Raw genomic sequence first — 27,030 nt, 5'->3', positions numbered from 1 at the left:
CGGTATGCAATACAGGGTCGGTCACCCTCGGAAGTGGCTGGTCCGCCCTGCCAGCTCCCCAGGAAAACTTCCAGGGCCGCCGATTGAAGCTGATTGGCAGAATAGGCAATTAGAAAGCGTACGTCGGCGAAACCCCGCAGAAATTAAATATTCCTGGGGGGTAAGACGTTCGGTTTGTCGGCTTCAGTGCCTCAAATGCGCCTCGGAAACTTTGTTTGCTGCTCAGACCCCCAAAACAACAGAATGGGGCAATATATTACGGTTCAAGACGTGCAATCGAAAAATCTTTGGTCTCTTGGTTTACAGGATATAAGATACGGCATTGGGCCTCCCCCAGAAAGCTGTTCCGAATCATATTCACGTCTTCACATTTACACATCTGCGATTTAGTCTGTGAACACCATGGGGGTTTGGCTAAAGAAACCCGAGGACGTACCCGGAGCGTCATGGCCAGCCATTGTTATCTCTAGTTTCGTGGCCTTTGGAGGTATTTTGTTTGGGTACGCTCCTCATCCCGCGGCCTGAGCCTTGGATTTACCTAACTTCTTCCATCAGATATGATACAGGGACCATCAGTGGCATCCTTGCTATGCCGCACTGGCAAGACCTTTTCTCAACCGGTTATAGAGATGCTACCGGGCATCTCAACGTTACTTCCAGCCAGTCCTCCGCTATTGTCTCCATTCTATCGGCCGGAACATTCTTTGGTGCTCTCTGTGCAGCTCCGCTGGGAGACACCATAGGCCGCCGATGGGGCTTGATCGCCTCTAGCTGGGTGTTCAACTTCGGCGTGATTTTACAAACAGCTGCTACTTCCATCCCGTTGTTCCTTGCTGGTAGATTCTTTGCTGGGTTTGGTGTGGGCTTAATTTCCGCGCTGAGTACATACCCAAAAGTTATTAGGTCATGACCTTCCCTACTAATTAGGATACCAGTTCCTCTATACCAGTCCGAAACGGCGCCAAAGTGGATCCGTGGTTTCATCGTCGGATCATACCAGCTAGCCATTACTATTGGTCTACTGTTGGCCTCGGTCGTCAACAATTCAACTCACAGTCGGAATGACACCGGTTCCTACCGCATCCCAATCGCCGTCCAATTTGCATGGGCTATCGTGCTGATTATTGGAATGCTTATCCTACCCGAGACCCCACGGTACCTTATCAAAAAAGACCACCACGAGAGGGCCACTAAGAACCTTGCGAAGCTTCGACGTCTACCTGAAGATCATCCCGCGGTCAGAGAAGAGATTGCTGAGATTCAAGCGAATCACGATTATGAAATGAGTCTAGGCCAGCCCAGTTACCTCGAATGCTTCCAAGGGAACTTGGGAAAGCGGCTACTCACTGGTTGCGGTCTTCAAGCCCTACAGCAATTGACCGGCATCAACTTCATCTTTTACTACGGCACGCAGTTCTTTAAAAACTCCGGATTCGAGAACGAGTTCATCATCAGCCTTATCACAAACTGCGTCAACGTCGTTTCAACTATTCCCGGTCTTTACGCCATCGATAAATGGGGCCGCCGGCCCGTTCTCCTACTGGGCGCTGTTGGCATGTGTATCTCCCAGCTTCTGGTCGCTGTTCTGGGAACAACGACCACTGGCCAAGATGCCGCTGGCAACATAATTGTGCAAAACGCAGCGGCGCAGAAAGCTGCGATAGCATTCATCTGCATCTTCATCTTTTTCTTCGCTGCATCCTGGGGACCTATTGCTTGGTAAGTCCTCACTGATTCTGTGGGTTATAAGATAGCTAATATGAGAGTAGGGTTGTCACTGGCGAAATTTTCCCTTTGAAGATTCGTGCTAAGAGTCTGTCCATGACCACCGCTACTAATTGGCTGGTGAACTGGGCCATCGCTTACTCTACCCCGTACCTGGTGAATTATGGCCCGGGTAACGCCAATCTGCAGTCGAAAATCTTCTTCGTCTGGTTCGGGTGCTGCTTCCTTTGCATTTCTTTCGTGTATTTCTTTATCTATGAGACTAAGGGGCTTTCCTTGGAGCAAGTGGATGAGCTTTACTCGGAAGTCAGCACCGCGCGGAAATCAGTTGGTTGGAAGCCATCTGTCACCTTCACGCAGATTGTCAACCAAAAGCGAGGATCGGTCGGCCAGAGTCAGCATGACGAGCGTGTCGAGGAAGAGAAGGCTTAGGCCACATGACCGCACCCTTGGAACTGTCAGATGGATCTTAATAAGACAAGCCTGAAGGAATGTGGGTCTCCGTGGGCAGATCTCGTATTGTGGGAATTGCGTTAAATGGAGACTTCGGCCCTGTTTTGTTGTTCAGAATCTTTCGGCAGCCAAGCCTGGGACCGGTCTCAGGATCATTTGTTCAACTGAGGAGATTGTACTTGATATTCTCGTTGAATATTACCGTTTAGTGGGTGTGATCTCCCTCCTTTGAATAAGGCCATGATCCCTCATTCGTTAAAGCCAAGTATGGAATCATATCCCGCCCTAACAAGCAGTTCGATGCAGAATATAGTCTAGCTTGTAGATATGGTTCGCATTTGGAGTGCTGTCATAATGTAGAGATTACGCTTTACTATGCCTTCATTAACACTAGCCACCTGAGCAGTTCATTTCTTTCAAGGATATACCACTATTCGGGAATGTTAATGGCCAGAGCACCAGCCACTCGAAGGCTACAGAATATATCTGAAGGACCTATTCTCCTTATCCGTCTGGTCCACCTGGAGTACATCATCGTCTGTACTGATGTTGACGCGACGAACTTCCTCAGGATCAATTTTGACACCCTGCTCCTTATCCCGACGAGCGTTCTCCCACACGAGGTAAAACCGAAACACGATGACTAGACCGATAGTAATCGCGTAACAAGCCAGGATCGTAGTATAAGCCGTCTGTAAACGAAGTGCATTAGCAGTCGTCTCGTTTGCTTCCATTGAAGAACAGGGCTACATACGTGATAGCTAGGTGCTTCCTCCGAAATGAAGAATTGGGGTCCGGCCAGATTGCCCGCGCAATAGCCAAGGAATATCATGGCCATGACGGTCGATTTCTTCGTGAAGCCAGCGATGTTACTCGCTGCCAGTGATAGCATCAACGGGAATGCAGGGGAAACTGCCATGACCAGCCAGAATCCGGCGAGTCGTGATAACTTGTCAGCGGATGGTAGGAGCTTGACCATGAGAATTCCAGCCATTGCCATGAGGAAAATAAAGACGAGATTGATCAGGCGGGACTTCCGAATCGTGGAACTTAGGACGGCCGATAGAAGAACCGTGGCTAGTTGGAAGGCAGATGCGGGTAGTCCCATCAGGATTGTCTGGAACTTGTCGTAGCCGAAACCATTGATAATTAGGGTATTGAACTGAGCTGTTGTTAGACTTGTGTATTTTCTTTTGATGAGATATGATGCTTACGCTTGTCGTGCCTCCATTAGGCACACAAATGACAAACGAGAACAGGAAGAACCACCAAGACTTGACATCCTTTAGGGCCTCTATAAACTGCCCCCTGTCCCAGGATTTGGTTTGCGTAGTCCTTTGGAACTTGTATGGACGTAGGGCGGCAAACTCCCGTTCAGAAGCCGAAAGAAAGCGGGCGGTTTGCGGGGAGTCTGGTAAGTAGAAAAATGTCACGACCGACCAGGCGACAGTAATGAGGCCGAAAAGAAGGAACAGAAGCTATTACATTTAGCGATTGACCTCCATCAACACATTGAGGGATCTAACCTTCCATTGAGGTAAGCTCCCCTCGTAACTCAAAAGGCCATAGGCAATCAAAGTCCCGATAATGCTGGCAATCGCATTCCCTGCGAACCAGATAGAGTGTCGCGAGACATGCTCGCGAGGGGTATACCACATCCCCGTAATTAGGGAGAATCCGGGACTAATAGCGCTCTCGAATACACCCAGAAGCGCCCGGAGCGCCATGAGGCTTGCATAGTCATTGGTGACAGCATGGAGGGTCAAAATAACACCCCAGAGGAAACTGAAGTTGTGAGATTAGTGTGAGTCTCCAATATGAGGATCATGTTGGCTTACATTAACACGCTGAGATATTTTCCCAATGGAAATCGTATAAAGCCGAGTGAGATTGGGTAGGATGCGACAAGATAGCCAATATAGAAAATGCTGGAAGACCAACTATATTGTTGGCCAACAAGGCTCTGCTCACAGTTAATGGGAGGTAAAAAGTTTGGGTTATGGTGAGCATACAAGATCTTCACGAAGTCCAAGTATCGCACTGTATGCGAGGCTGGTCTCTATTCCGGTCAATTACAACCCATGGTCTCGAGGAGATTTGACTTACTGTCGAGATACTGAAGGCCGTAAGAGGTAATCAAGATAGGCATTAGACTGCCAGCCATGTAAGAATGGGCTCCAAATTTCCAGGAGAGGGTAGTGATTACTGCCAATCAATTTTCCTGATCAATTTCTTCTCATCTTCTGGAGCGAGTGTTTCGGTGGTGCCATATTCTACCAATACGTTTTCCTTTTTTATATCTGTTTTGGTGTTCGGAATTTCGTTGGGGAGGTCCTCTGACTTCATAGTAGAATGTTATGTGTCTCAATGCCACTGGGAAACAGTAGAGGAAATATATGCGAAAATACTGTCCGTGAGAAAGGGATGGTACAAGTCATATATAGAAGAGAACCCGGGGAACCTGGAAGGAACAGATAACGGGGAAATAGGAAGAGTCGCATGGAGACGCTCTGAATGGACAGTTCGGTGGTTAATCTGGACTCCGCACTATTGGATATCTCCTTGATGGCTGTGGTTGGTCAATTTAATCGACGGAATGCCAAGATGGGAGAACCCCAATCGGGCCAAGTATCAGCCTAAAGTTTCTTAGAATACAATCTTTCTATCTCTGAATATAGGACCATAGCTAGAAAAGGGTAGTTGTACACTATCTACACAATTTCATAAATATCTAGCCTAGTTGCAGTCTTATAACGAAGGGACACACTTTTGACTAGATTACAATTGAAACAACGTTCCCGGAATATCACCATGAGAAACTGGATCAATGATACGTCTCAAGTGTTTGATCGAGATTCTGGGTGGTTCTTGCTCCTCTTTGACCATATTCAGTAAAGTTTTCAGGATAGGGTCCGAGAGATTCGCCAAAATCCACTCTAAATGAACCGGATCATGTGTTTCCATCCCAGCTATCAATAGTGACCATTGGAACCGTTCGAGGAGCTGCACTGGCCCTGTCGCAACAGTGTGAAATGCAGCACTGATAAGCTGGCTCAAGGTTTGTTGAATCTCATTGGGCACTGGAAGCTGACCAAAATACGAGTCGCGGCTGCGATGAAAATATATTTGGATGGCGTGAAAGAACGTGACAGCAACCAATGCCATAAGTGGCGGGGTCCTTCCTTGTCTTTTATATTCTTTGACAAGATGTGAAAGGGATTTGCATTCCTATAATTTGAGTTCAGTGACAACCTGTGTACAAGAACAGAATCGAGACTTACCTCCTGGGCCCTAGCGAGGTTTCTTTTGGTCTTTCTCAGTAATCGAGGCACCTGGGCCTCAACGGCCTGACTATAGCAGTTAATATCATGATGTATCGATATTAACTCGAAATAGACATTCAGAATGTGTGAGGTCAATGGCCATTGCGTGCTAGGCATTGCTGAGGCGGTGGTGTGGCGATCTGAAGATGTAAAGATAGACTTCGACAACTGCCAGATCCGATGACGCTTCTCATGATGCTCACTACCATAGCTAGCAAAAGCGCCTCCGCAGCCAAAGAAACTACAGAATCCATCGCGGTCGTAGAGATAAGTGAGGATTCGCGATAGGAGCACAGTATCAGCGGATGAGGTCTCAGAACCTGCACATAACTCATACAATCTATGACTCTTGACATAGGTGAGTACGGAAACACTCAGCTGGCACAGGCTCTGGGCATTCAGAGGAGGAATGCGCATCCAGAACATGTACATGTATAGGAATGACAACATTGTGCCAACATGGTCTGGACGAGTCGAACGAGTCAAAGGGTTGAGCGCCGCGAGAAATATCTCAGATCCGTATTGGAAATGCTTCCATGACTCTTGTGGAGGATTATTGCTGGGGCTCAGGTGAATGGCCAGTTCGTTATGGGAAACAGCGAGAAGAAAATGAAGAGCCATGGTATTCTGCATTGCGAGGTCAAGGAACAAAAAGTGTGCTGACAACGCTGCCTCTCGGGTCGATTTTAGAGGCGCGAAGACAGCACGATAAAATGATACCGCCTGTGAATCATTACTCCCAAGTGAGTGAGCATAGTTGGGCCCTAGGTCGCGGGCAAATAAAATGGCCGGTGTGGTTTGGAAGTTGAAGGGCAGCTGCGGAGAAAGCAAGATAGAGAGTTGTGCATGATTCTCTTGTTCGACCGGCTGTGTTTCCTGAGCTGGGTCGTTCAATTGACTGGCTGTCTCACCGGTATCAAACCAAATGTCGAAGGCCCCACTCTCGAGGTGGTGATCACCGGGAGTCGGTGACTCGATTATGGAGTCACAGATTTCCTGGATCTGGGAAAGGTTGTTTAGGTCGACTGGTTCGGCTTCACTCTGCCGTATTGGAAGAATGGGTGGAGGAGTCCAAGCATCTCGGCTTTTGATAGGGCCGAGGCCCCGTCTTCTGGTTGACATGGAAGGCTGATAAACAGGCCATTCACATTGCAGCCGAAGGCGAACACAGCGGCGACATAGTGGACGTTGCTCGTCACATTTCACCTTTTTAGTAATGCACGTTCGACAACCTAGGCCACATGGTATCAGCTTGGTTCGCTGTGGGTATCGGTACTAGTACTTACCGCTCTTGGACCGGGGCCCACGCTCCGTTCGACGCCGACGGGGTTTTGCATTGGTTTCCATTCTCAAGTGAAGAGAGGCAGGGAGAGTGCGGAGTAGACCTCGCTACGAACCGCAAACGCAGGTCCTCTACCCTCACGAACCCCGACTTCGGACTTGCATATCCTCTGGTCACCCCGCAACGACTGAGTTTATGTGGGTCGTGGTGAGGCCAAGTCCGGAGTTATCCCGTCTTTATCTCCTCCCGACGTCGATTATTCTGGCCAATCACAGTCATCTTCCTATTATCAACCCTAACTCCTTGATAAGTTACTTTGTCCTTGGATTGAACCTCACTCCCCTCGCAGACTTTTTCGTCGTATCTCTCCTCACGCGAAGTTCCGACCATGGGAAATACAATTTCTTACAGAGCCACAGGTTGTGAAGTCAACCTCCCCGACCGAGGACATATAAAGGGCCTACAGTTCGATAGCAAGTCACGTAGATTTGCAGGTATTCCTTATGCGCAACCTCCCACTGGGGACCTGCGATGGCGGAAGCCCCGGCCTCTTCCCGACACCTACAAGTACTCATCCGACGCAGCTCGCCCATATGACGCCACGGAATTTGGACCGGTTTGCCCCCAGCCAAATTACTCGAAAGTGGTGAGCGAGCATGCTCCCAAGCATGATTACGATGAGGACTGCCTTCGATTGAATATTTGGACTCCTGTTCCTGACCTCCAAGATCCAAAGGAAAAATGGCCTGTCATGGTCTGGTTCCACGGTGGATGGTTCCAGGTCGGGGATCCCAGCCAGGAAGCCAGCATGGACCCAACAGAACTAATCTCAACTGGCAAACTCAGGGCTGTTTTCGTTGCAGTGGGATACCGGCTTAACGTCTTTGGCTTCTTGGCTTGTCATTCCCTCCTGGAGGAGTCCGAGGGGATGTCGACAGGCAACTACGGACTTTGGGATCAGCGGCTCGCGATTGATTGGATCCATAAGCACATCGAGGCCTTCGGAGGAGACTCTAGTAAGATCCACTTGGCAGGGCGAAGTGCAGGTGCCTACTCAGTTCTCGCCCAGTCCCTGTACGATTTTCGCTCAGCTGGAAGTGATCATTTTCGCTCCATGGTCATGTACTCTAATGCGATCCCAACACAACCAAAGACGCCCCAGGAATGTGAGGCCCAATTTGAAGAGCTGTGCACGTACTTTGGCGCGGCACCGACATTAAGTGGAGTCGAAAAGCTTGAATTCCTACGCGGAATAAGTGCCGGGGACTTGTGTGCCGGCATCATGAACCTCGAAAACCACACCTTTCGTCCAGTAACGGACGATTTGTTTATTAAACCAGGGATATTTGATTACTACCGAGGTGGCTCCTTTGCACGAGAGTTCAAGCGACGGAACCTGCGCATCTTCATCGGCGAGGTTCTCAATGAAGAGACCTTATACGCGGCCACAAATTGTCCAGACGCGAATTGGGGATCCCTCCAGCAGCAACTCGCAAATTACTACCCTCTTTCGACAACAAAACGCCTGCTTCAACATTATCAACTCCCAAAGTCAGATAACAAGCAAGAGTGGGCTGACCTGTTTGGAAAGATCGTCTCTGATGGTCAGGTCAGAGCTCCATCGCGGTACCTAGTCAAGGTCCTCGCGGACAATGGCGTCGATATGGGAAATATCTGGCGATACATGATCGCGTACCGACTATCGTTCATAACGGAGAAGATTGCCCCGGCTTCCTTCGGGGTCACACACGCTATGGATCGGCCTATTTGGAAGTAAGCTATCAATTATATGTCCTCCTGCATTCTTCATATCGCTAACATCCTCTGCTCAGCTACTCACTGACACACGGCCCAACTCCTGAAGAGCGTGAATTGATGTCAGACTGGATACAGGATCTCTGTGCCTTTATTCATGGTACAGACGGGTACTCTTACGGTACTTCATTTCCGCAGCAATATAAGGTCATGACGGGGGAAGGGAAAATTGCTATTCAGAATGATACGAAATGGGTCGAGCTGATAAGGGTGATGGACCTATTTTCGGGAAAATAGATACCTCTTGGGCCATCCTTCGCCCCGTTCCCGAACACAGTCACCTAAATAGCTGCATTCGTATACTACAATTCTCTACAACACGGAACATGATACATACGACCATAGGGTGTGGAAAATAGGGCTTCCCGTCCGCTCAGCCGTACTCAAGCCACACGCCGGTGAGTTAGTAGTTGGGTGGGTGACCACCAGCGAATCCTCACTGTTGTATGTTTTTTGTTTTGTTTTTGTCTTGCTTTTTATTTTTGGTTCTCCGTCTTTATCAACGTCATGATTTATATTTATATATAATAGGGCTGTTTCATCATTATCTATATCTGTGCACTTCTGCCTCAGAATTATCTACAATTCGAGCTAGGTACGAGAGCCGGCGAGTCCTGTTTTTGGGTCTGTACTGACTTGCTTCGTCTGTAAATAGTTGAGCCTCATGTCTACATTGAAGGCAACCAACGTATCGTTGTATAGATCTTGATTATTGAGGTTCGCGATACTATCAATCTACAGTGTATAGATGGCAGGCTAATACAGCTTACGAGAGCTCAGATTTATCCAATGCTCCTACGTTTTACGATCTTCTCAATCTATCCTAACAACAGTACTTCGAATATACAAGATCCCAAGCAGGGTTTTCTAGAAGACGACTGTGTTTGGAGTCGCCAGTAGATGTGTCTGCCCGTCGCAGTCACTCGGCAGTTAGTTGAACCAATCAAATTTGATTATATCATCGCGCCCCTTACTTCCTTCCAAGGTTCCCTCTTCTCTCTTCTCTCTTCTCTTTTCCCAAATATAGAAGATTTGCTTCTATCCCTTCTTCTTAGAATACCGCTGTTCACCTTTCACGGCATATTCTTCAACCATGGATATCCAACGCCAGTTTTCCAATGTGCACTGGATCTGGGGCGGAGGTATCTCTTTCGTTTACGAAGTCCACCCTCGCATCGTGGTCGAAGTCCCGAAGTCAGGAGAATTTGAACGACCAATTCTATAAAGAGGTCGAGATATACCGAATATTCTCTCAAAACCCACCTTGCCCCTCTATTGTGCAATGTTTTCTATTTTCAGGTAGTGGCATCTTCCTTAAGTATATGAGAGGTGCGACCCCTAGTTATTAGTAGTTAATAACTAGATTGTCTCCTAATCTATATCCTAGACATGTCGCTTTTTTCTAGGATGCAAAAAAATCATATACGAGACCAGCAAACCATGGCTGTTACTATAGTGGAAAAGTTAGAACCTCTTCCACTCCGAAAAGAATGGATGAACGATCTCGCTCAAGCCGTCGCTTTCTTGGAATCCCTCAATCTTGCCCATGGTGATTTACGACCTGAAAATGTCCTACTTGACCGTGACCGGCTGAAGCTATCCGATTTTGACTGTACGGCAAAAATTGGGACCAATTACGAAGCTTGCATGGCTCCGTATGGTAGAATACTCAATAGTAATGAGTTAGACCAAGGAGAACGTGGAACTTTTGGCTTTCTTGGCCCTCGGACAGAACAGTTCGCTCTTGGCTCCATTTATTATTTGATAAACTACGGCTTTGAAGTCTACGGAGATCGATGTCTCACCAAAGATCCTTACGACCATGGTCCTAAAGTCGTGGAGTTACTACAGAGCATGGAATTTCCCAATCTAGATGGCAATCCTCTGATTGACGATATCATCGCCAAATGTTGGCACAATAAATACGCCACGGTCTCAGACCTAGCCGCGCACACGAATATGCTTTTGAACGAAAGATCTGATACGACGGGAAGCAATCGTGATGACATGAATCATAACCGCTTAGGAGAACAATTCATTTTGAAAAAGGAAATTTGTCAGGACCTAGAGAAACGTGGACTTCTTCACCAGCTTTCTTTGGGCGAGCCGGAGCAAATTGGATTCACTTTCGATTGGTATAGGCATAGTCTTTTTGAATAATTCATGCAAACTTTTACATTCCTACATTTGCTAGAAATTCAGTACCCTTGCTCTTCTTCTACGGATGCTGACTGCATTGAAGTACCCTTACCTGCAGGTCTCCAAATCCCCTCACGCGCTTAGTTTCGTTATCAGACCGGGCCAGCTCTTTAGTCCAGGGTCGATGAAGGTTCTCGCAACATCAGAGTCCGTCCATATCAGCCTATCGGGATTTCCACGAACAAGGAGAACGCTCCTAGTGTAGATGTCTCTGTGGTGGACGCCTGCCTTATGGATCCTTCATGGCCTCGATCGTCTGAGGAGAGAGGGTTTCAGTAGTTCACGTAGTTCAAACTCTCTGCATTTGGAAGGTGTTCTGGCAATATTCCTTCGGATTAAACTTGTTATGTGTGAAAAGTCTGAAAAAATGGTGGCCGGATCCAGATCGATGTAGCCATAGAATTTCGGAACGAAGTCGCGTTCGCAGACACCAGAAATGAGGAGCTTTTCATACCTAGGTACCTAAATAATAGTAAAGTTACATAAGCCTGGAACCTCCCCGGGGCCCCGGGGCTGGCCCGGGCCGGGGCCGCGTCCAGGTGACCTCGGGAGGTCCAAGCTTCCCGATCGAAGGAACCTTGGAAGATTGCGTCGTTCCTATTTGGATTAGCTGCCGACAGTTATTCACCACCTTGGGCCTACTCTCCTAGGGCCTGTCCACTTGAGATAATATACCAGTCAATATGAGCAACCAGTCGCTTCTGCAATATCTCTCAATTGCTCTCCCTGCAGTGCCCGTTCAAGGTACTGCCCCATCGCGGAATACAACGAACCCGAACCCTACTTATGACGTCTCTTGGCCGGAATTCAATTATACAACCATCGTTCAACGATACGGGGGCATTCTAAACTCCAAGCACATTGTATCCGATCCCTTCCCATCCCCTCCTCCTGCTATTAGGGATAAACCTCACTTTCTGTATCGATTTGGCGAATTGGTTCACCCCCGTGTTAGGCGTGCACTGCGGGCCGGATTCGAGGAGCTCGCACCGCAGCTTCAGCAACTAAATCTTGTGCCTGTCTTTTTCGACGGGGCGGGTTCGGCAGCATACATCGAGCAGTTTCGACCAGACACTGCGTTCTTTAGTTTCGGTGAGACATCTCCCAACATCAAGAACCGAGCCCCAGGAGTCTTAAGTGTCTCATCAAAATGGCGTTCCGAATACCAGTATTCGGAGGATCCTACACTCCAAGACGATTATAAGCAAGTCTTGTCGGAAGTGAACTTCCATATGAGCTATCACAATGCGCGCCATGGCTTTGTGCTTACCAACGCCGAACTTGTTGCTGTCAAACGTCTTGACGAAAATGGCCGGCTAGCTGTCTCTAGATCAATTCCCTGGGGAGTTGGGGGACATGGTGAGCTCACTGTGCTGATGGGTCTATGGTACCTTGGCATGCTGGCAAGCGAAGAAGACAACTGGGCCATGGTCTAGCCACCCAGCCGTCACCGATTGGCCGTCATTATCACACTGGGAGAGACTTCCACGTACGGATAAACGTACATATGAATATGTGAAAGGCGATATGGCTGCACATGTGGTGCTTTTCTGGCAGTGGCCAATTGCATATTATTGTATCTCGTGATAACTAACAGGGTGGTTTCCGTGATTACAAAACATAGTCGGCCGCGTAAGCGGGTAACCTGAGGTCTTACCTAGGTAGTTGCCCACACAAGTAGTCTTGTCTGGTAGTCATTTAGTTATAGCCTTTGACAAGGGATTACAGGCTCTGTGGTACATCGTTACATAGCCATATGGTATATGGACTATGATATGGACATACTCAGTCGAAGAAAGAAAACGATATTCTCCCATCTCCAAAACCGAAAAAGAGTGAGTGGTCCATCTGACACGAACTCCGAGGTCCGGGAAAAAAAAAGAAAAGAAAAGAAAAGCACGAACGTACAAGAGTCAGAATCTGTGTTATTCTACTTTCCAGTACCTCCAGGATAGGTCTGGGTTTCTGCAAGCGGCGACTGACAGCGCTTGAACATTTACCTCTAGCAGGTGTTTGACTGACGGTCGGGGTCATTTCTATCATCCTACATTTCAGCGATTAGTGAGTCATTATGAGACAATATGTGTCTGTACAATGTCGTATATAATTTGCGAGCTGAGGGTCGCAAAGCGGGGGGAGGGGTAGATGGGGGCCGTTTGACTTGTCTCACATTGTCTATTTACTTTCCTTTGCTGTAAGCTCATCTTACAGATCCCTCTTCTCACCCAAGCACTGTTTATCAACAACATGGCCCTGTCCGATATCTTTCCCATTCCAGGAGTAAAACATGGAGAGCGCATTCTCATTTCAGTCGTTGAGAACAGAGCCAGCGATGATTCAGGCAACCCGTGGGTCTCCGTCCCAGTGGACGACCAGGACTTGTCCCAAGGCTTCAAGAACATCACTTTCCGACAGTTGAATAACTACGCCAACCATGCAGCACAATGGTTGACTGAGAATCTCCCCGAAACCTCCGAAGCATTCGAATGTGTTGCATATGCCGGCCCTAAGGATCTCCGCTACCCGATCCTGGCCCTTGCCGCTGCAAAGCTGCAAAAAGTGGTATGTTGGAATGCAAGTCTCTCGAGTCTGGAAATTTGTTAATGGAACGAATCTAGTTGGTACTTCCTTCGCCACTTATTACACCCGAGGCGCAGAGGAAAATCCTTGAAGCAAAGAGGTGTACTCTGTACCTGCGCCCGTCCTCTCTGGAAAAGCAGGTTGGCGCCGTACTGAAGGATGCACCTCATATACAAGCTATGACCGTTCCCGAAATTGATGAGTTTATGAAGGAGACGGAAGCTCCCATATATACCTACACCAAGGCCTGGGAAGAAGGGAAAGATGATCCTTGGCTTGTTTTCCACACATCGGGGACGACAGGTTCGTCGTTCCTTCGTGTACCTTCAAAACAGGTGTACTAACTGGTCGCGTAGGATATCCAAAACCACTGACATATACTCATGAAATGATGGCCGTCGCCGATATGGTAGCCGCAACTCCGGACCTCGAACACTGCTTCGCCCACCACTTTGCCCAAGAGAGATTGTACACGCCATTGCCGTCCTTACATGTGCGTCATCACTTCTGTATTTCACCAAAAACACTACTAACCAAAGATATAGCTGGTTGGCATGATTTTAGTGCTAGCTTCAACCTCCTTTGTCCATACAACCTTAGTTATTGGTCCGCCAACGCTACCAACCCCAGAGACTGTTATAGATATCCTGAGATATGGGGAAGTGAAAGTTGCCTTGTTGACGCCCGCGGTAATCGAGGAGCTCTGCTTGACACCTACTGGCACCAATGCCTTGCGGAACCTAAAATCAGTTCATTACGCCGGCGCACCTCTGTCAGCCAAGGCAGGAGATATATTGATCTCTCATACCCAGGTTGTGCCAACTATTGGCAGCACAGAATCCGGCGGATACCTTACATCAGTTCACGATAAGAAAGAGGCATGGGATTACGTTAGTTTCCAGAAACACGCTGGTGCCATTTTCGAGCACCGCTTCGATGATCTCTACGAGCTTGTCTTTGTGCGCCAACCAGATTCCAAACTACAGTCGATTTTCCGCCTATATCCACATCTTGATCGTTACCCGACTTCTGATCTGTGGATCGAGCATCCTGAGCATAAGGGTCTATGGAAGATCGTCGGTCGCAGTGATGACCATGTGAGCTTCTCTCACGGAGAGGGCTTGTATGCTTCGCGTCTTGAACCTGAGATTGAAGTTCATGCCGCCGTCAAGTCGGCGCTGATTGGTGGACATGGTCATTCGGCACCGGTGTTGCTTATCGAGTTATATCCTGGAGCGGCCGAGGGGGATTCGCTTGATCAATTCCTTGATACTCTGCAGCCGAATATTGAAAAGGTTAATGCTCTGGTTCACGACTGTGTGAAACTTTCTACCGATCGAATTATCATCGCGACGAAGGAAAAGCCGTTCATTCGAACGGTTAAAGGAAGTGTTGGAAGGATGCAAACTTTGAACTTGTATAGAGATGAGGTTTCTGCTCTCTTTGAGTAGGTTGACGAGCAGAGCAGAGCAAGAGAGTACTCCATTCAAAATACTAAAGACGGGGAACCGCCTCTTCTCAGGCAAACACCTAAGCGAAGCAAACAACCTCGGAAAGAAAAATAAATAAAACAGATCTGGCATGGGACATTAGATCGTAACAATTATCGCCTGTCCTTTCTGTATCCTTTAGTACTATAAGCCAGGTTCAGTCAACAAGACAGAATGCCCAGGTGTTAAAACAAAAAAACAAAAACATACAACAGCACGTGTATGACCGCTGGCACCTAGCGCCCACGGTTTGGGCATGGGCGGCTCGCTATTCAGGGCACTCAGGGCGGGATATTCACCCACCTGGATATCCTTCACCCGAATATTCACCCACCTGGATATCCTTCACCCGAATATTCAGCCCGTATAGCAAAAGGTACATTTTCTATCATGACCGAAAAAGTTACAAGTATCCTTCTCCCCTCCATTTTCATCTCTCCAACCTCGCTTTGCCACGAGTAAGATATGTACCAAGCATGGCCCAACGTTGAAATATATAGCCAATATTATAGGTTTCCGGGAGTATAGTGTTGAAAATCCCAGTTAATTTCCACTAATACTGGCCATTTTCATATTGCAACGCTAACCCTAATTCGTGGGGTATCCTGCAGATCTCTGCTATGAAAAATTGGCATCCAGGCTCCTACCAAAAGAAGCCTAGATTCCTTGGCTGTATGCACTTTGATCATGACATTGCTATCGCCAGCATACAGGTCATTATCTCACTGCATCGATTTCAATTGAGACTGCTTTAGTCATATCTTTACATGTTCCTGCGTTGTTGTCATCGAGTACACGTTGTTCTCACCGAGTCTTTCTGATCTGTCATAATGGGGATATACGAAAAAGAAGCATAAATAGATGCTTCTTTCCATGTATGAAGAAGATAGACAAAACATTCATTTACTTTTCACAGTATACAAGATTGGAGTTTCTACATTCATAGTACTTTTACATATTATTTTGATCTCAATACATGCTGTATAGCACGCTGTTTCTATAATCAACATAGAGTTATAATAAAAATAGTAAAGTTTAGCGGGCTATACTACGAATAGAATCTAGTTATAGTCACAAGTCGAAGTATAGGCTCCAAAAGCAAGGGATTTAGCTAAGGCGGAACGTGAGGCTGCAATGGTAATAGTCGTGGTAGTTATTTGTAAAGAGTGGTTTTTAAATGCATTTTGTTTGTTGAAAGTCCGGTGTATCTGGTGCACCAACACCTGGCAGGTGGATGATTATGGCGCACTGCACCCCACCAAATTAAGTGTTGATCTACAGCGACGCTGCGTGTGCACTAATTCGGTATCCCGAAGGTACCGCAATTCACCATCCTAGAGGGTTTCTCGCATTTCCCGATGGTAGCGCTTCGATGATACTTCGGACAAACCACAATCTAGTAGTTGCCAAGATTCGAGAGAGTCAGACTTATTGAACATTAAGTGGCTGGGGCGGTTAGATTGGAATATTTTAAGGGACTGGCTCCGATGAACTACATTATTTCACCATATTGGGGTTTAAAATTAGGCACGAGTGGCTTGGTTGGGGAGCCCGATGGGGAGTGGTCAGTTCGAGCAAAGAACGGACTTGCCCGGGCAACTCACCAGAATGCATGAGAGGGAGGCTTGCGGCTGAAATGTCGACGCCAGCGAGTTGACATTGCCTTATTTCGTGCTATTCGTTTTAGTTGATCGGGTTGTATTGGGGTTGCATTGCCGGGCGGAGATGTTGGTGGAGGCTTGCACTTAGCTTTTTGGGGTCTAAAGGCTACATGCTACATACACATACGAGCTGCAGGCTAAATATGGATATAATATAGGCGCATTCTGGCCTGGCCTGGCAAGGCTGAGCTTGGCATCCTATTTGACTCTAACAGTGGGCAAATTTAGAATGAATATTTTATATAACTTGGTAGCCCTCGGATTTATGACTTCTAAGCCAGAATAACCATCCTGCCTCTTCATCATGCCGCGACTGGCGAATTTGCGGACTGGGTCAACGGACTATGAGTATGGTCGAATCCAAAATAACCACACTGCTTCTGGTAGACGTATGTCCTTATGCTTCACTCTTTACTGCCTTTTGAAATACACCCTCTAATATTTGTTTAGGTATCGTCGTCGATTGCAAATTCCCTCCGATACCGAAGAAGGTGGACACAACATTGAAGCGAAATGTCATTTGGGGACTTATAGGGACTGCCATCTTCCTAATGATCGGCTTCATGGGAGTCGCGATAGCTTTCACCGTCATGTTCGCTGTCAAATCCCCGAATTTTGGCGGCTACAACCCCGACAGCCCAAGCCCCGACAGCCCAGGATACGCTCTCTATAAAAACACTCGATTCGAGGAATGCTATAGTACACCAGCATCCACGACAGACTGTGCCGCCATACGGGTCGCTCTGAATGGATCCGTCACTGATGATATAACTGGATTCAGGGACAATAACGTCGGGTTCCTCAGCAGTGATCTGGTATACGACAATGACAGCAACCTAATCTCGGACTGGTGCGAAGTCATCAGCTGCTTTAATGAGTACAAAGTCATTCCGTCTACTCCGCGCGATTTGGCCTTTTTGCCGACTGTCCTCACTAGCTGGGCCGCATCTGCTGGCTTTCTAGTAGGATCGCTGATACAGCTTTGGCTACAGCAGAAAGCGTTGTACAGCCCGGAAAATAGGTCCTGCAAAGGGCTCCGTGATATACATTGGTACAGTTGGCCGTTTATTATCGCCGATCTATGTTCGTTCGTCTGGTGGTGGATTTCATTTGGGAAACTGGTTGGCGCTCCAGAGAGCGCTGCCACACCCTTTGTAATCGGCTGGGTCATCCCCTGGAAATATGCCGGTCTGTTGAGATTTCATCCATTTTCATGCGCATTTGGGAAAAACCGCCGTGGGCAGCTGGTTGCACGGTGGATCTTCTACATCCTAGCGGTGATACAGTATATTGCTTCGTGCTACGTGGCGCATGTCAATTTTCCCATCGATTTACTTGGTTCTTCTGTATGGGGCCAACGTGCGCCAAATCCAAGTTACGATTGCGTGCAGTCTCAAATTGATGCTTCGCCCGGAGCCTCGACTTGCTCAGCGACAGAGATCTGCGCTCGCAATTGGCTGTTCGTTGATCCTCTGTATCAATTCACCGGTGAGCATCCATACTCAGTATTCGCTGTCTGGTTTATTTTCTCCATGTTGACACTTGCGGCCCTTGCCCCTATCTTTACGATGACCGTCGGATTTTTCGAGAGAGGCAATAGTTCGCCTCTTAGCGATCTACGGGAGGGAGATCCAGGACCAATTGCCATCCTTGCATTTCTCTCCTTTTGTGAGATTCTTGTTGGGGGCCTACTTATCGAGGATATCGTAGATAGACTCAGTTTACGTCCTTACGCGTCAGTTACCCTTGACTGGGAATGTCAGGCTATTCACGTTGGGATGAGTTCCTGGAGGTATTATATTGATGTACACTACGGACAGGGGTGGCGAATTGCTAAGATGTGGTTCAATTCTTGAGGTAGTTAGGTTTGCCTCCCCTGGCTGTTCGTTTTGTTATTTCATATTTTGTCAAAATGCATCACTGATTCTGATTGTTGTGCGCATATATATTGGAATCCTTACTGTTGTTAGGACTCTATCTACGGAATGTCCGAAGAAGCTCCTGATACGACAAGACCCCGACATGGGCCTAATCCTCGCAATGGTACAATTCGGGAAGGTAGCTAGGACATTTACGTAGAGCGGTCTGTCTTTATAATTGTATGGTCATCGGATTATTCGGGTGGCTTAGAACCTCATCATGAAACTTCCTCCGAACTATGTCCACATAGCATTCTAAAATTATATATCTATAGAGCAAGATCCGTGTTGTAGTTCATCTCCAAAGGGGGAGGTCGGACTTCTCGTGTCAAAGGATATATCAGAGCGAGAGGACCGCACGGCTTCCTCCAGCGAGGACAAATCGAAAGGAAGTTTCCCTTCAGGTTGGACAACACCAAAAATCACATCCAAACATGCTTCATCACTGGTGCCGTAGTTGATCAACAACGCGTGGGCCTTTGCTGCCGGACGATCAAGGTAAATGTCAATAGTCAATAATCGTGAGAGGAACGGATCGGAAGATGCTGGATTACCGAGACATGTCTTCGTCATCGAACTCGATAGATCCAGAACGGAAAAGCGCCTCGAATCCCCTTAAACATGGCTTTACGGGCGCTCCGAGGCGTAGTAGGGCAAACTGAGCCTCTACTAACTAACGCTACCATAATAATCAGTCCTCGGGCCCGAACAAGGTCTAGCGAGATTCCTTCAATATAAACCTTCCGCTGAGTTTTTCATTCTACATCTTGAAGTCAGCCCTAACTCGTAGGATCATGGTAGTTTTCTTACAATTTCATAAGGTGGCCAGATAGAGTGGATGACCCGTGTTTATCTATAAGTATAGCGTACTACGGGAAGTAGGCTGCGCTAAAATCCACAAAATGTGACGTGCCAGATGTATAAGCCAAAGCAAGAGAGTGCATCAATTCCAGATACTAAAGACGGGGAAGAAAGAAGGAAAGGAAGCAAGAGATCTGGCGAGCTGCTAATCAAGCCGAGACTATATGCAAACCCCGTCTCTTCTCGCTTAACCGAGGCAAACAAATAAAGTAGCAAACAAATCAAAGAAGGCAAACTAATCATAACAGATAGATCTAGCATGTGATACTAGATCAGATGCAGATCATACACAAAACCCAAAACCCAACCCAACCCAACCCAACCTATTAAACCCTATTAAACCCATTAAACCGTAAAAGCGTGACTTTCACATGACTACATAATTTATCGGATGCAATTCTTGGTGGTTTTCTTTTAGTATGTCAAATATACAGAGGGGCCACGTCAGCCTTCGGCAGAGACACATTGTCCGTCTCGTAACCAATACAATACTGGGTTAAGCCTAATTCGGCTAGTCCAAAATTAATTTAGTTTTATAAGTGGCTAATAATATAAACGCTTATCCTAGTAGAGACTAGTTATGTTTCGGGTACGGGCCGAGAAACAAAGCCTGTCTGCCGAAGGGGCAAATTGTTTTCGAATTTAACTGAACCGTTGTGGTGTCATGCATGAAGCGTTCACAGCATACATGCACGTGAATCATAGCCCGTTGAAGAAGTACCCGGACATAATCATTGCTCTGGGCAACGGACATGCGTTCAAATTTGCGCCTGCTATCGGTCGAGTGGTGGCAGAGCTCGCAATTGACGGGGAAACAAGTGATGATATCTCCAAATTCCCCGTGCCGAGTCCGCTCGGATCCAGCAAGATCTAGTCAAATGGCACTCCGTGGTTCAAGGACTGTGCATCGCATGGTCGATACGTTGGAAACACGATGCAGAGGGGTTCTGGTGTCAGGGGTTATATACATTTCCTATCTTCCTGCAAGCCTGTCTTCACTGATTCAACGAGGCTGAGGTACCTATAGGTACATAGTAGTAGTCCTGGGAGGAGAGACAGCTTTTGTATCTAAGATGGAGCTATGTAGAGTACCCTGGAAGTGGTAACATGAAAGGCCTTTGACAACAGATTATTTTCAGCTAGCTCATTTCAAGTGTGAGGGTCTCCGGGAAAGCAGAAAACAAGAGACTTCTCTCAAGAGGATTTGGGTATATGTCAAAAGCAGTACCAGTGAAAGATGTGCAAGCTGTAATCTGGAAGTTCTAATGTAGTTCACCAACTAATCCTTATGCTCGGTTCGAATGTCCACACTAAGATGATTCGATAACACCTTCGGTAATAGATAATAAGGATGGACCCACTAATAACCTGTTGCTCAAATTCGGGACCAGCTATCTTCAGATGTCCGTAAGCTATATATGAATAAATATTATCTGATACCTGCCGGATCTTCAATGAAAAAGAGCGCATTCCATTCAACATACTAAGTACGGGGGAGGAAGAGAAAGGAACAAAGGATCGTCGACTAAAACATGCACTGTCTCATAGAGACAGAGAGTCCAGAACCATAATGCTGAGAGCCAGATAGCTCATACACATTAGTTAAATAGATGACTGGTCACCAGGAGTACTCTGCTTGAAGTTGTCCACTAGCCAGCTGACTCTGTCGGAGGAGGATTGTCTCTTCGTAAGTGCTTATGAAACCAAATGCAAAACAAAGGTTTCTAGGTCTGCTGGCTTGGGGGCTATGAGCTGTTCCCTCTCGGTATTAGCGAGCAATCCATTCGAGTAGGTCAGTTCTAGCGCGAGACTCGCGAAGGAACACGGTAGGGACCCTACTCTCTCTCTCCACGCATCCTCTTTTGTTATTTGACTGCGTGCGTGATCCTCCTCTGCGGCCTTTCCCACCGCGTCCACGTCCTCTTCCTCCACCGCGCTGGTTTCCGTTCTTGTTATTGCGGGCTGCATTTGCTGAGGATTTGGAGTAGATGAGGATGCAGGTACGTCACGCCTTTCGACAATAAGCTTCTTGCACATGCTGTTGAAAATGTCTTTTGTAACAGTGTCTGGGACAGTGTCTTTCATGGCCTGATAGGTGAATTTGACTGAATTGAACTCTCCTTCCAGATCATAGAGCATGACAAACATGGCTCCAAAGGGGCGGGTTCCACCTTGTGAAGTCCCAGCTGGTTGTACTGGGTTTGGTATGCTATAATGTATGTATCTGCGCTGCTGAAATCAGATCTCTTCATCCTGTAAAATTTGACAACCTGGCCCCACCCACACGTTAACTGGTATCCAGGCATATCAAGCAGTCGTAGGGTTGTGATGGGGCTCCTCATCGGGGTGGCTAGAGCTCATGGTGGCCCTGGGTCTATCCCAGCTATACCATTATCTCCCGGATGTAATTCTCAATGTCGTTGTGAGTTCGAGGATGAGATGCTGATCTCAAAGGTGAAGACCCTGATGGGACCAGGGCCCGGTCCGAAAGGGTCGGGAATGAGGCTATTCCCAGGCTTCCTGATGCGCTGAGAACAACATTGATGATAAAGCCCGACAGCGTTAATGCGCGCACCCAACGTGTTCCGGGCACTCTTAAACGCCGTCAAAGCGGCGCGCCGCGTAGCAGGAGTCGCAGCAGTGATGGCTGCGTTGGCCTCATTGTCGAGACGAGGATCAACCTGGAAAGCATCAGAAAGGGTGAGCAGAGGACGCAGAAAATAGAAAAACCGTACCATGACACAGAACCCCGATTGGTTAGGAGGAGATGTGTGGGAAGAAGAGAAGGAGAAAAAGATTACTAGGGATGACCTTGAATAGCAATTCCATGTGATATTGGTGAAAGGTAGTTGACTTGATTGAGTGATAGTGAGGAAGGATGAGAGTAAGTTGAGAAAAGAAAGGGTAGTGAGGGTGAGAATAAGTTGATAGAACCGATGAGTCCGACAATGGAAAAGATGCACAGAGATCTCCAACATTGCATGCAGATGAAACCACATGGTCGTTCCACACGCAGAAGAGTTCAATTGCGAGCAAACGTTCTTTCTGTTCTTTTCTTTCTTTTCTTTCAAAACAGTGTTCATCTAGACATTCTAAGAAAAATCACAAAGCCCCAGCTATATTCTTGATTGTCAACTTGGGATTGGAACGGCTATCTGAAGGTGTGAGTTGTTCCTTCCAACACGTCTCTCATCTGGGACTTTGCCATGTTGCCTCCTAGCATGTGTTCTCGCGGTGGCTAGGAATTGAACATTTTGAAACATCTCTTCTCCTGTGCGCATGGGCAAGGAAAGTCTTTGCATTGCCTTGTCCCTTAGCTGAAGAAAAGGGGCATAATTCGGCATTCTCTAGCCAACCAGCGGCCAGTACGCACGTAGTGAACGTTCATGGCAAATTACACGGTCCCAGAAGTCCCTAGGGAGCGTCCCAAGTCGTTTCGCTCAAAATCACAGGTAAGAATATATAACGAGAGCGTATATAACGGCGTGGATTAGCCCTGTCCCCTAGCGGAAGAGAAGAACTGTACCTCGATGTCTTCAACCAAAGGCAAATAGCACATGCAAAGACCTATACCAATAAGCTAACTCGTAAAGTCTTTCCTTGCCCATGCGCACAGGAGAAGAAATGTTCCAAAATGTTCAATTCCCAGCCAACGCGAGAACACATGCTAGGAGGCAACATGGCAAAGTCCCAGATGAGAGACGTGTTGGAAGGAACAACTCACACCTTCAGATAGCCGTTGCAATCCCAAGTTGACAACCAAGCAGGCGTAAACTGCGAGGTAACATTCTCCACATAGAGATATATACTGCCTGTCACCTGAAGCTATTCACACCACCTAAGTAGTTTCCGGCTAGGTCGCGTCGGCCTTGGCGCCACCCTCGCATGTCGAGTTGCACAAGTGTGTATGCACATGACCGAGGATATTGACTGATTGTAAGATGAGGGCAATGGCGGGCTCCCTAGTTCCATAACTTGTTCAAATATATAGCGTAGATGATATCATAAAAGAGGTAAAAATATGAGTGTATTGTGACCCTCGGGATTTCGGGTTGGACATGGGCGGTTGCAATATCGGTTATAGACCAGTCTGACAACACTGGGGTGCAAATATCGCAAAGAAGAATTATCTTATTAAGAAGGAGTCCACGGATATTCTCTGATAGCTCGAAACCGACACTTGTATTGGGTGATAGTTGTGTAAACTATATATGAGAAGGGAGAAAGGTAATAAATATCTATAAATGACCCATGCTACCAGGGAGTTTTCGACAGAAAACGGGCTTCATAACCTGTCGAGCCTGCGTAACGACTGACTACTGAGGGAGAATAAGGAAGAGGAATTTGCTTTGGTCAATTTATGAAGGAAGGGGCCTTTTATAGAAGGCCAGGAAAGCAAACAGTCAAACCAGCAAGCACCGTTTGCCTGCCAAACAAAGCATGCTGGATGCTCTTTTGTCTTCTCAACTGAAAATTGTGTTACTAATGCGTGCGAGTCTATTGCAGCAACTGGTCATATATATACACAACAAATTTCAATAGACCTATACAGAGTATTTTTACGCTTTACATCCCTATATAAAGCCATTGCGGCTGTATCCGATGCCCTACCTCAGAGAGAACGTACATGAATACATCAACTACCAAGAGGCGGAAAGATTATAATGCAGGTTAGTGTAAGTTAACCATAGCAGGTTGTGCTACTTATGCGTCAACCTTTGAATATTTGACTTGAAAGGGAAATGGAAGAGGCCCCACTGCGGCAGGGTAGAAGGGCCGCACTGTGTAGAAAGACGCGGCCGATTATAAATGGGCTAAGTGTCCTCCGTAACCTCATGGTCTCAACAAAGATAACCCCCTCTAACCAGGGTGGCAGCGAGGTTTTCGTCATCATGCAGACAGGACAGACATACATAAGACAAAAAAAGCAAACAAAAACATACAACAGTGAGGATTCGCTGGTGGTCACCCACCCAACTACTAACTCACCGGCGTGTGGCTTAAGTACGGCTGAGCGGACGGGAAGCCCTGTTTTCCACACCCTATGGTCGTATGTGTCAGGTTTTGTGTTCCAGAGAGTTATAGAACGAGCCAAGTTGGAATCAATTGGTTATGGGCGAGGAAGATATGTTTATGTACGGGTCAGAAGCGGGTGAGAATCACCCTAAGGAGCATGACGCCTGCACTGACCTCCTTAAGTGATATATAAAGCGATACGATTGGATTAAAAGTTGAACCCGAAACGCGTCGGCCCTTGGAATCTGCACACAGCCCTAAAATAAGATGTATATTCAGTCCAATTCGTTGATGTGGCTTTGTTGCCTTGCAGACTCACTGCGCTTATGTCCATGCTGACACATACATCCTAGTGCAAACAGCACATATTAACCAAACTAAGCAAACAGGTGAAACGCACTCTTGCAATCCGAGCTCATCTTTGTTGTCACAAGCTGTACGTTCAGTTATTGAACTCACCCTTTCTAGTTGGTATCACTACCCCAGACCCAGACTGAGTGGACCGAGTAGTCGGGAACCAATCACACACTGGCTCCTCTGATCCATTGTTAATCGTCTTCCAGCCAGCCCCACCCGCGTTATGAAGTTCCGCTCGGCAACTCTTGGACAAAGCAGCCCCATCACAGCCATGAGTACCTCGTCTCCTCCCACTCCGCCATCAAGCGCCTTCATAGATGACAAACGGCGATTCAAAAATATTACACTACCCTGTGAGTGGGTGGAGGATTACCGCCCAGGTGGTTATCATCCAGTCGTTCTCGGCGACATCTTCAACCGCCAGTACAAGGTCATCCGGAAGCTTGGCGAGGGCTCCTACTCGACGGTTTGGCTCGCCCGTGACCTGAAGTAAATTCATATTTTTTTCTATCTTCTACCGTGTCGCAGTAGATATCGTTACTCATTTTCTTTAAGACATAGTGGATATGTCGCCTTGAAGATCCTTGTGTCGGAAATCTCGGGATCGACGACCGAGCTACGAACCTTACGCCACATCATCGAAGTCGCACCAGTAGCAGAGACCCGATATATCACGCGACTGCTAGGTGAGTTCGAACACCGCGGGCCGAATGGCGTCCATAAGTGCCTGGTATTTGAGCCTATGGGTCCGAGTGTGAATACCATGGTCGAGGAGCTGCCGCAGTTCAAACCTCGCAGGCAAGGAATGGAGATCCGTTATCCGCCTCGGATGGCAAAGAGCATCCTCAAACAATCCTTACAGGCTCTTGCATTCCTCCACGAAAATGGTATCGCCCATGGAGACTTTCAACCCGGAAACATACTCTTCACTCTTAACGATATCGACTCGACGCCCGAGGACTTGCTCCGGCAAGAGGAAGATGTGGAAGCCCGGTCAATCTCACCCCCAGTACAGAGGCTTGACGGTAAACGAGATAAATGGGCTCCTCCATATCTTTGCGTTGCGCAGCCACTAGTGCCCTTTACCTACTACGCCGAAGGGTTTAAGGTCAAAATATCCGATATGGGCGGTGGTTAGTCCCTCTCTTTTTGATTATCTATTCCTTTTTCTTGACGAATATCTATTCTTATATCTAACTGCCCTGGATAGCATGTTTTTTTACCGACCCGCCGACAAAGGCCGTTACTCCACGCGGCCTTCGAGCTCCCGAGTTGATTCTTACCGGAACCGTCAACAATACCGTTGATATCTGGAGTTTCGGCTGTCTCATCTTCGAGCTTATCACCGGACTGCCACTCTTCTGTATACCATGCTCCGAGATGGAAGATGACGATCATCTTCTCTCCCTTACTACCCAGCTCGGCGCCCTCCCCGACGAGCTCTTCAATCATTGGACGACCTCATCGCTCTACTTTACGCCCGAGAGGAAGCTCTTTAATTGTCAGCTTGGAGGAGTCGCTCCAGGGGAGGAACCGCTTTTGGTGGAGCAGACATCTATGGAAGAGTCATTTCGATCGGGCAGGCCCGGATCTCGATGAGGAGGAAGCCCACAAAGTGAAGGCGCTCATTCGATGGATTTTGCAATATGATCCCACGAAGAGACCTTCGCCTGCGGAAATCTTAGCTGATCCATGGTTCTGCGAGATCGACGTTGAGAGCGACTCGTCCAAGGTATCTATGGCATAGTATCTTATCCATGAGCGACTTACGGTTGAATCACTAAAAAGTGCTACAATTCCCTCCCTAAAAATCATAGAATTTATTACACTGGCGTCGCTTTAGTGTTGTGCTAGTTATATTTAGCTGTGTAGGTATGTCCGTCTAACCTATAAAATACGAGGTCACGGTAGGATGTGCGGGTGCTCGACCCGCTAACCCGTTGAAGCTTGGCCAAAGGTAGTCAACACTAAATTTTTGAAGTGATGACCAAGGAAGATACAATGTCTTTTCTTCTTGTTTCTTTTTTCTTACTTACTTTTCTTACTTCTTCTTTGGTGACTGTAAGTTATACAATACTGTTTTACCGAGTTTCTGAGACTTTTAGTGAAAGTGCAAGCGTACTTGATATCTACGGGTGTTGTATACGTATCCCATGGCTGCTGTATATTCTTTCTCCGTCATATATGGACGCCATTGTCTAAGAGAAAAAAAAATAGTTTATGTTCGATGCGTATGCTCCATGCAAACTATTTGTAACAAAACAAAGACAAATAATGCAATATACCCGTTTTGCGAGAGGCGTAAGATTCCATGCGTTGCCAAATAAATATATACCGGCTAGAACACTT

At 47.3% G+C, this 27,030-nt stretch overlaps 10 protein-coding genes across 10 annotated transcripts, besides 3 other annotated features; 7 read left to right on the top strand and 3 right to left on the bottom strand.

Moving 5' to 3' along the window:
* Positions 1-402: 402 nt before the first annotated feature.
* Positions 403-2,157, top strand: N7489_003068 (sugar porter family MFS transporter; the record flags this gene model as incomplete). Its single annotated transcript, XM_056708823.1, has 4 exons — positions 403-500; positions 556-881; positions 936-1,719; positions 1,770-2,157. The coding sequence occupies 4 exons, from the start codon at positions 403-405 to the stop codon at positions 2,155-2,157; spliced, it is 1,596 nt and encodes a 531-aa protein (XP_056573125.1).
* Positions 2,158-2,651: 494 nt separating this feature from the next.
* On the bottom strand, positions 2,652-4,524 carry N7489_003067 (uncharacterized protein; the record flags this gene model as incomplete). Its single annotated transcript, XM_056708822.1, has 8 exons — positions 2,652-2,870; positions 2,933-3,340; positions 3,393-3,656; positions 3,705-3,963; positions 4,017-4,141; positions 4,191-4,237; positions 4,285-4,331; positions 4,385-4,524. The coding sequence occupies 8 exons, from the start codon at positions 4,522-4,524 to the stop codon at positions 2,652-2,654; spliced, it is 1,509 nt and encodes a 502-aa protein (XP_056573124.1).
* Positions 4,525-4,956: 432 nt separating this feature from the next.
* On the bottom strand, positions 4,957-6,838 carry N7489_003066 (uncharacterized protein; the record flags this gene model as incomplete). Its single annotated transcript, XM_056708821.1, has 3 exons — positions 4,957-5,406; positions 5,460-6,503; positions 6,788-6,838. 3 exons carry the CDS (start codon positions 6,836-6,838, stop codon positions 4,957-4,959), a joined length of 1,545 nt encoding a protein of 514 aa, XP_056573123.1.
* A 333-nt stretch (positions 6,839-7,171) lies between these two features.
* Positions 7,172-8,556: a sequence feature (Protein overlapping with rRNA (N7489_003065, KAJ5252655.1) was converted to a misc_feature.).
* A 59-nt stretch (positions 8,557-8,615) lies between these two features.
* Positions 8,616-8,808: a sequence feature (Protein overlapping with rRNA (N7489_003065, KAJ5252655.1) was converted to a misc_feature.).
* Positions 8,809-8,887: 79 nt separating this feature from the next.
* Positions 8,888-9,109: a sequence feature (Protein overlapping with rRNA (N7489_003065, KAJ5252655.1) was converted to a misc_feature.).
* Positions 9,110-9,716: 607 nt separating this feature from the next.
* On the top strand, positions 9,717-10,758 carry N7489_003064 (uncharacterized protein; the record flags this gene model as incomplete). The annotated part of the gene is made up of 2 exons (XM_056708819.1): positions 9,717-9,927; positions 9,962-10,758. The coding sequence occupies 2 exons, from the start codon at positions 9,717-9,719 to the stop codon at positions 10,756-10,758; spliced, it is 1,008 nt and encodes a 335-aa protein (XP_056573121.1).
* Positions 10,759-11,480: 722 nt separating this feature from the next.
* Positions 11,481-12,233, top strand: N7489_003063 (uncharacterized protein; the record flags this gene model as incomplete). Its single annotated transcript, XM_056708818.1, has 1 exon — positions 11,481-12,233. One exon carries the CDS (start codon positions 11,481-11,483, stop codon positions 12,231-12,233), a length of 753 nt encoding a protein of 250 aa, XP_056573120.1.
* An 811-nt stretch (positions 12,234-13,044) lies between these two features.
* N7489_003062 (putative AMP-binding enzyme) lies at positions 13,045-14,828 on the top strand (the record flags this gene model as incomplete). Its single annotated transcript, XM_056708817.1, has 4 exons — positions 13,045-13,359; positions 13,416-13,680; positions 13,734-13,870; positions 13,923-14,828. The coding sequence occupies 4 exons, from the start codon at positions 13,045-13,047 to the stop codon at positions 14,826-14,828; spliced, it is 1,623 nt and encodes a 540-aa protein (XP_056573119.1).
* Positions 14,829-16,832: 2,004 nt separating this feature from the next.
* Positions 16,833-18,384, top strand: N7489_003061 (uncharacterized protein; the record flags this gene model as incomplete). Its single annotated transcript, XM_056708816.1, has 2 exons — positions 16,833-16,917; positions 16,979-18,384. The coding sequence occupies 2 exons, from the start codon at positions 16,833-16,835 to the stop codon at positions 18,382-18,384; spliced, it is 1,491 nt and encodes a 496-aa protein (XP_056573118.1).
* A 1,612-nt stretch (positions 18,385-19,996) lies between these two features.
* On the top strand, positions 19,997-20,182 carry N7489_003060 (uncharacterized protein; the record flags this gene model as incomplete). Its single annotated transcript, XM_056708815.1, has 1 exon — positions 19,997-20,182. The coding sequence occupies one exon, from the start codon at positions 19,997-19,999 to the stop codon at positions 20,180-20,182; it is 186 nt and encodes a 61-aa protein (XP_056573117.1).
* Positions 20,183-21,719: 1,537 nt separating this feature from the next.
* On the bottom strand, positions 21,720-22,046 carry N7489_003059 (uncharacterized protein; the record flags this gene model as incomplete). The annotated part of the gene is made up of 1 exon (XM_056708814.1): positions 21,720-22,046. One exon carries the CDS (start codon positions 22,044-22,046, stop codon positions 21,720-21,722), a length of 327 nt encoding a protein of 108 aa, XP_056573116.1.
* A 2,906-nt stretch (positions 22,047-24,952) lies between these two features.
* N7489_003058 (serine/threonine-protein kinase) lies at positions 24,953-26,428 on the top strand (the record flags this gene model as incomplete). The annotated part of the gene is made up of 4 exons (XM_056708813.1): positions 24,953-25,170; positions 25,243-25,814; positions 25,892-26,196; positions 26,246-26,428. 4 exons carry the CDS (start codon positions 24,953-24,955, stop codon positions 26,426-26,428), a joined length of 1,278 nt encoding a protein of 425 aa, XP_056573115.1.
* Between the last annotated feature and the right edge of the window lie 602 nt (positions 26,429-27,030).

This window comes from Penicillium chrysogenum (genome assembly GCF_028827035.1).
Source record: "Penicillium chrysogenum strain IBT 35668 chromosome Unknown utg000001l_segment0_segment0, whole genome shotgun sequence".
Lineage (NCBI taxonomy): Eukaryota > Fungi > Ascomycota > Eurotiomycetes > Eurotiales > Aspergillaceae > Penicillium > Penicillium chrysogenum.
The sequence above is the reverse complement of the archived record's forward strand: the minus strand, read 5'-3'. Positions and strand labels throughout refer to the sequence as shown.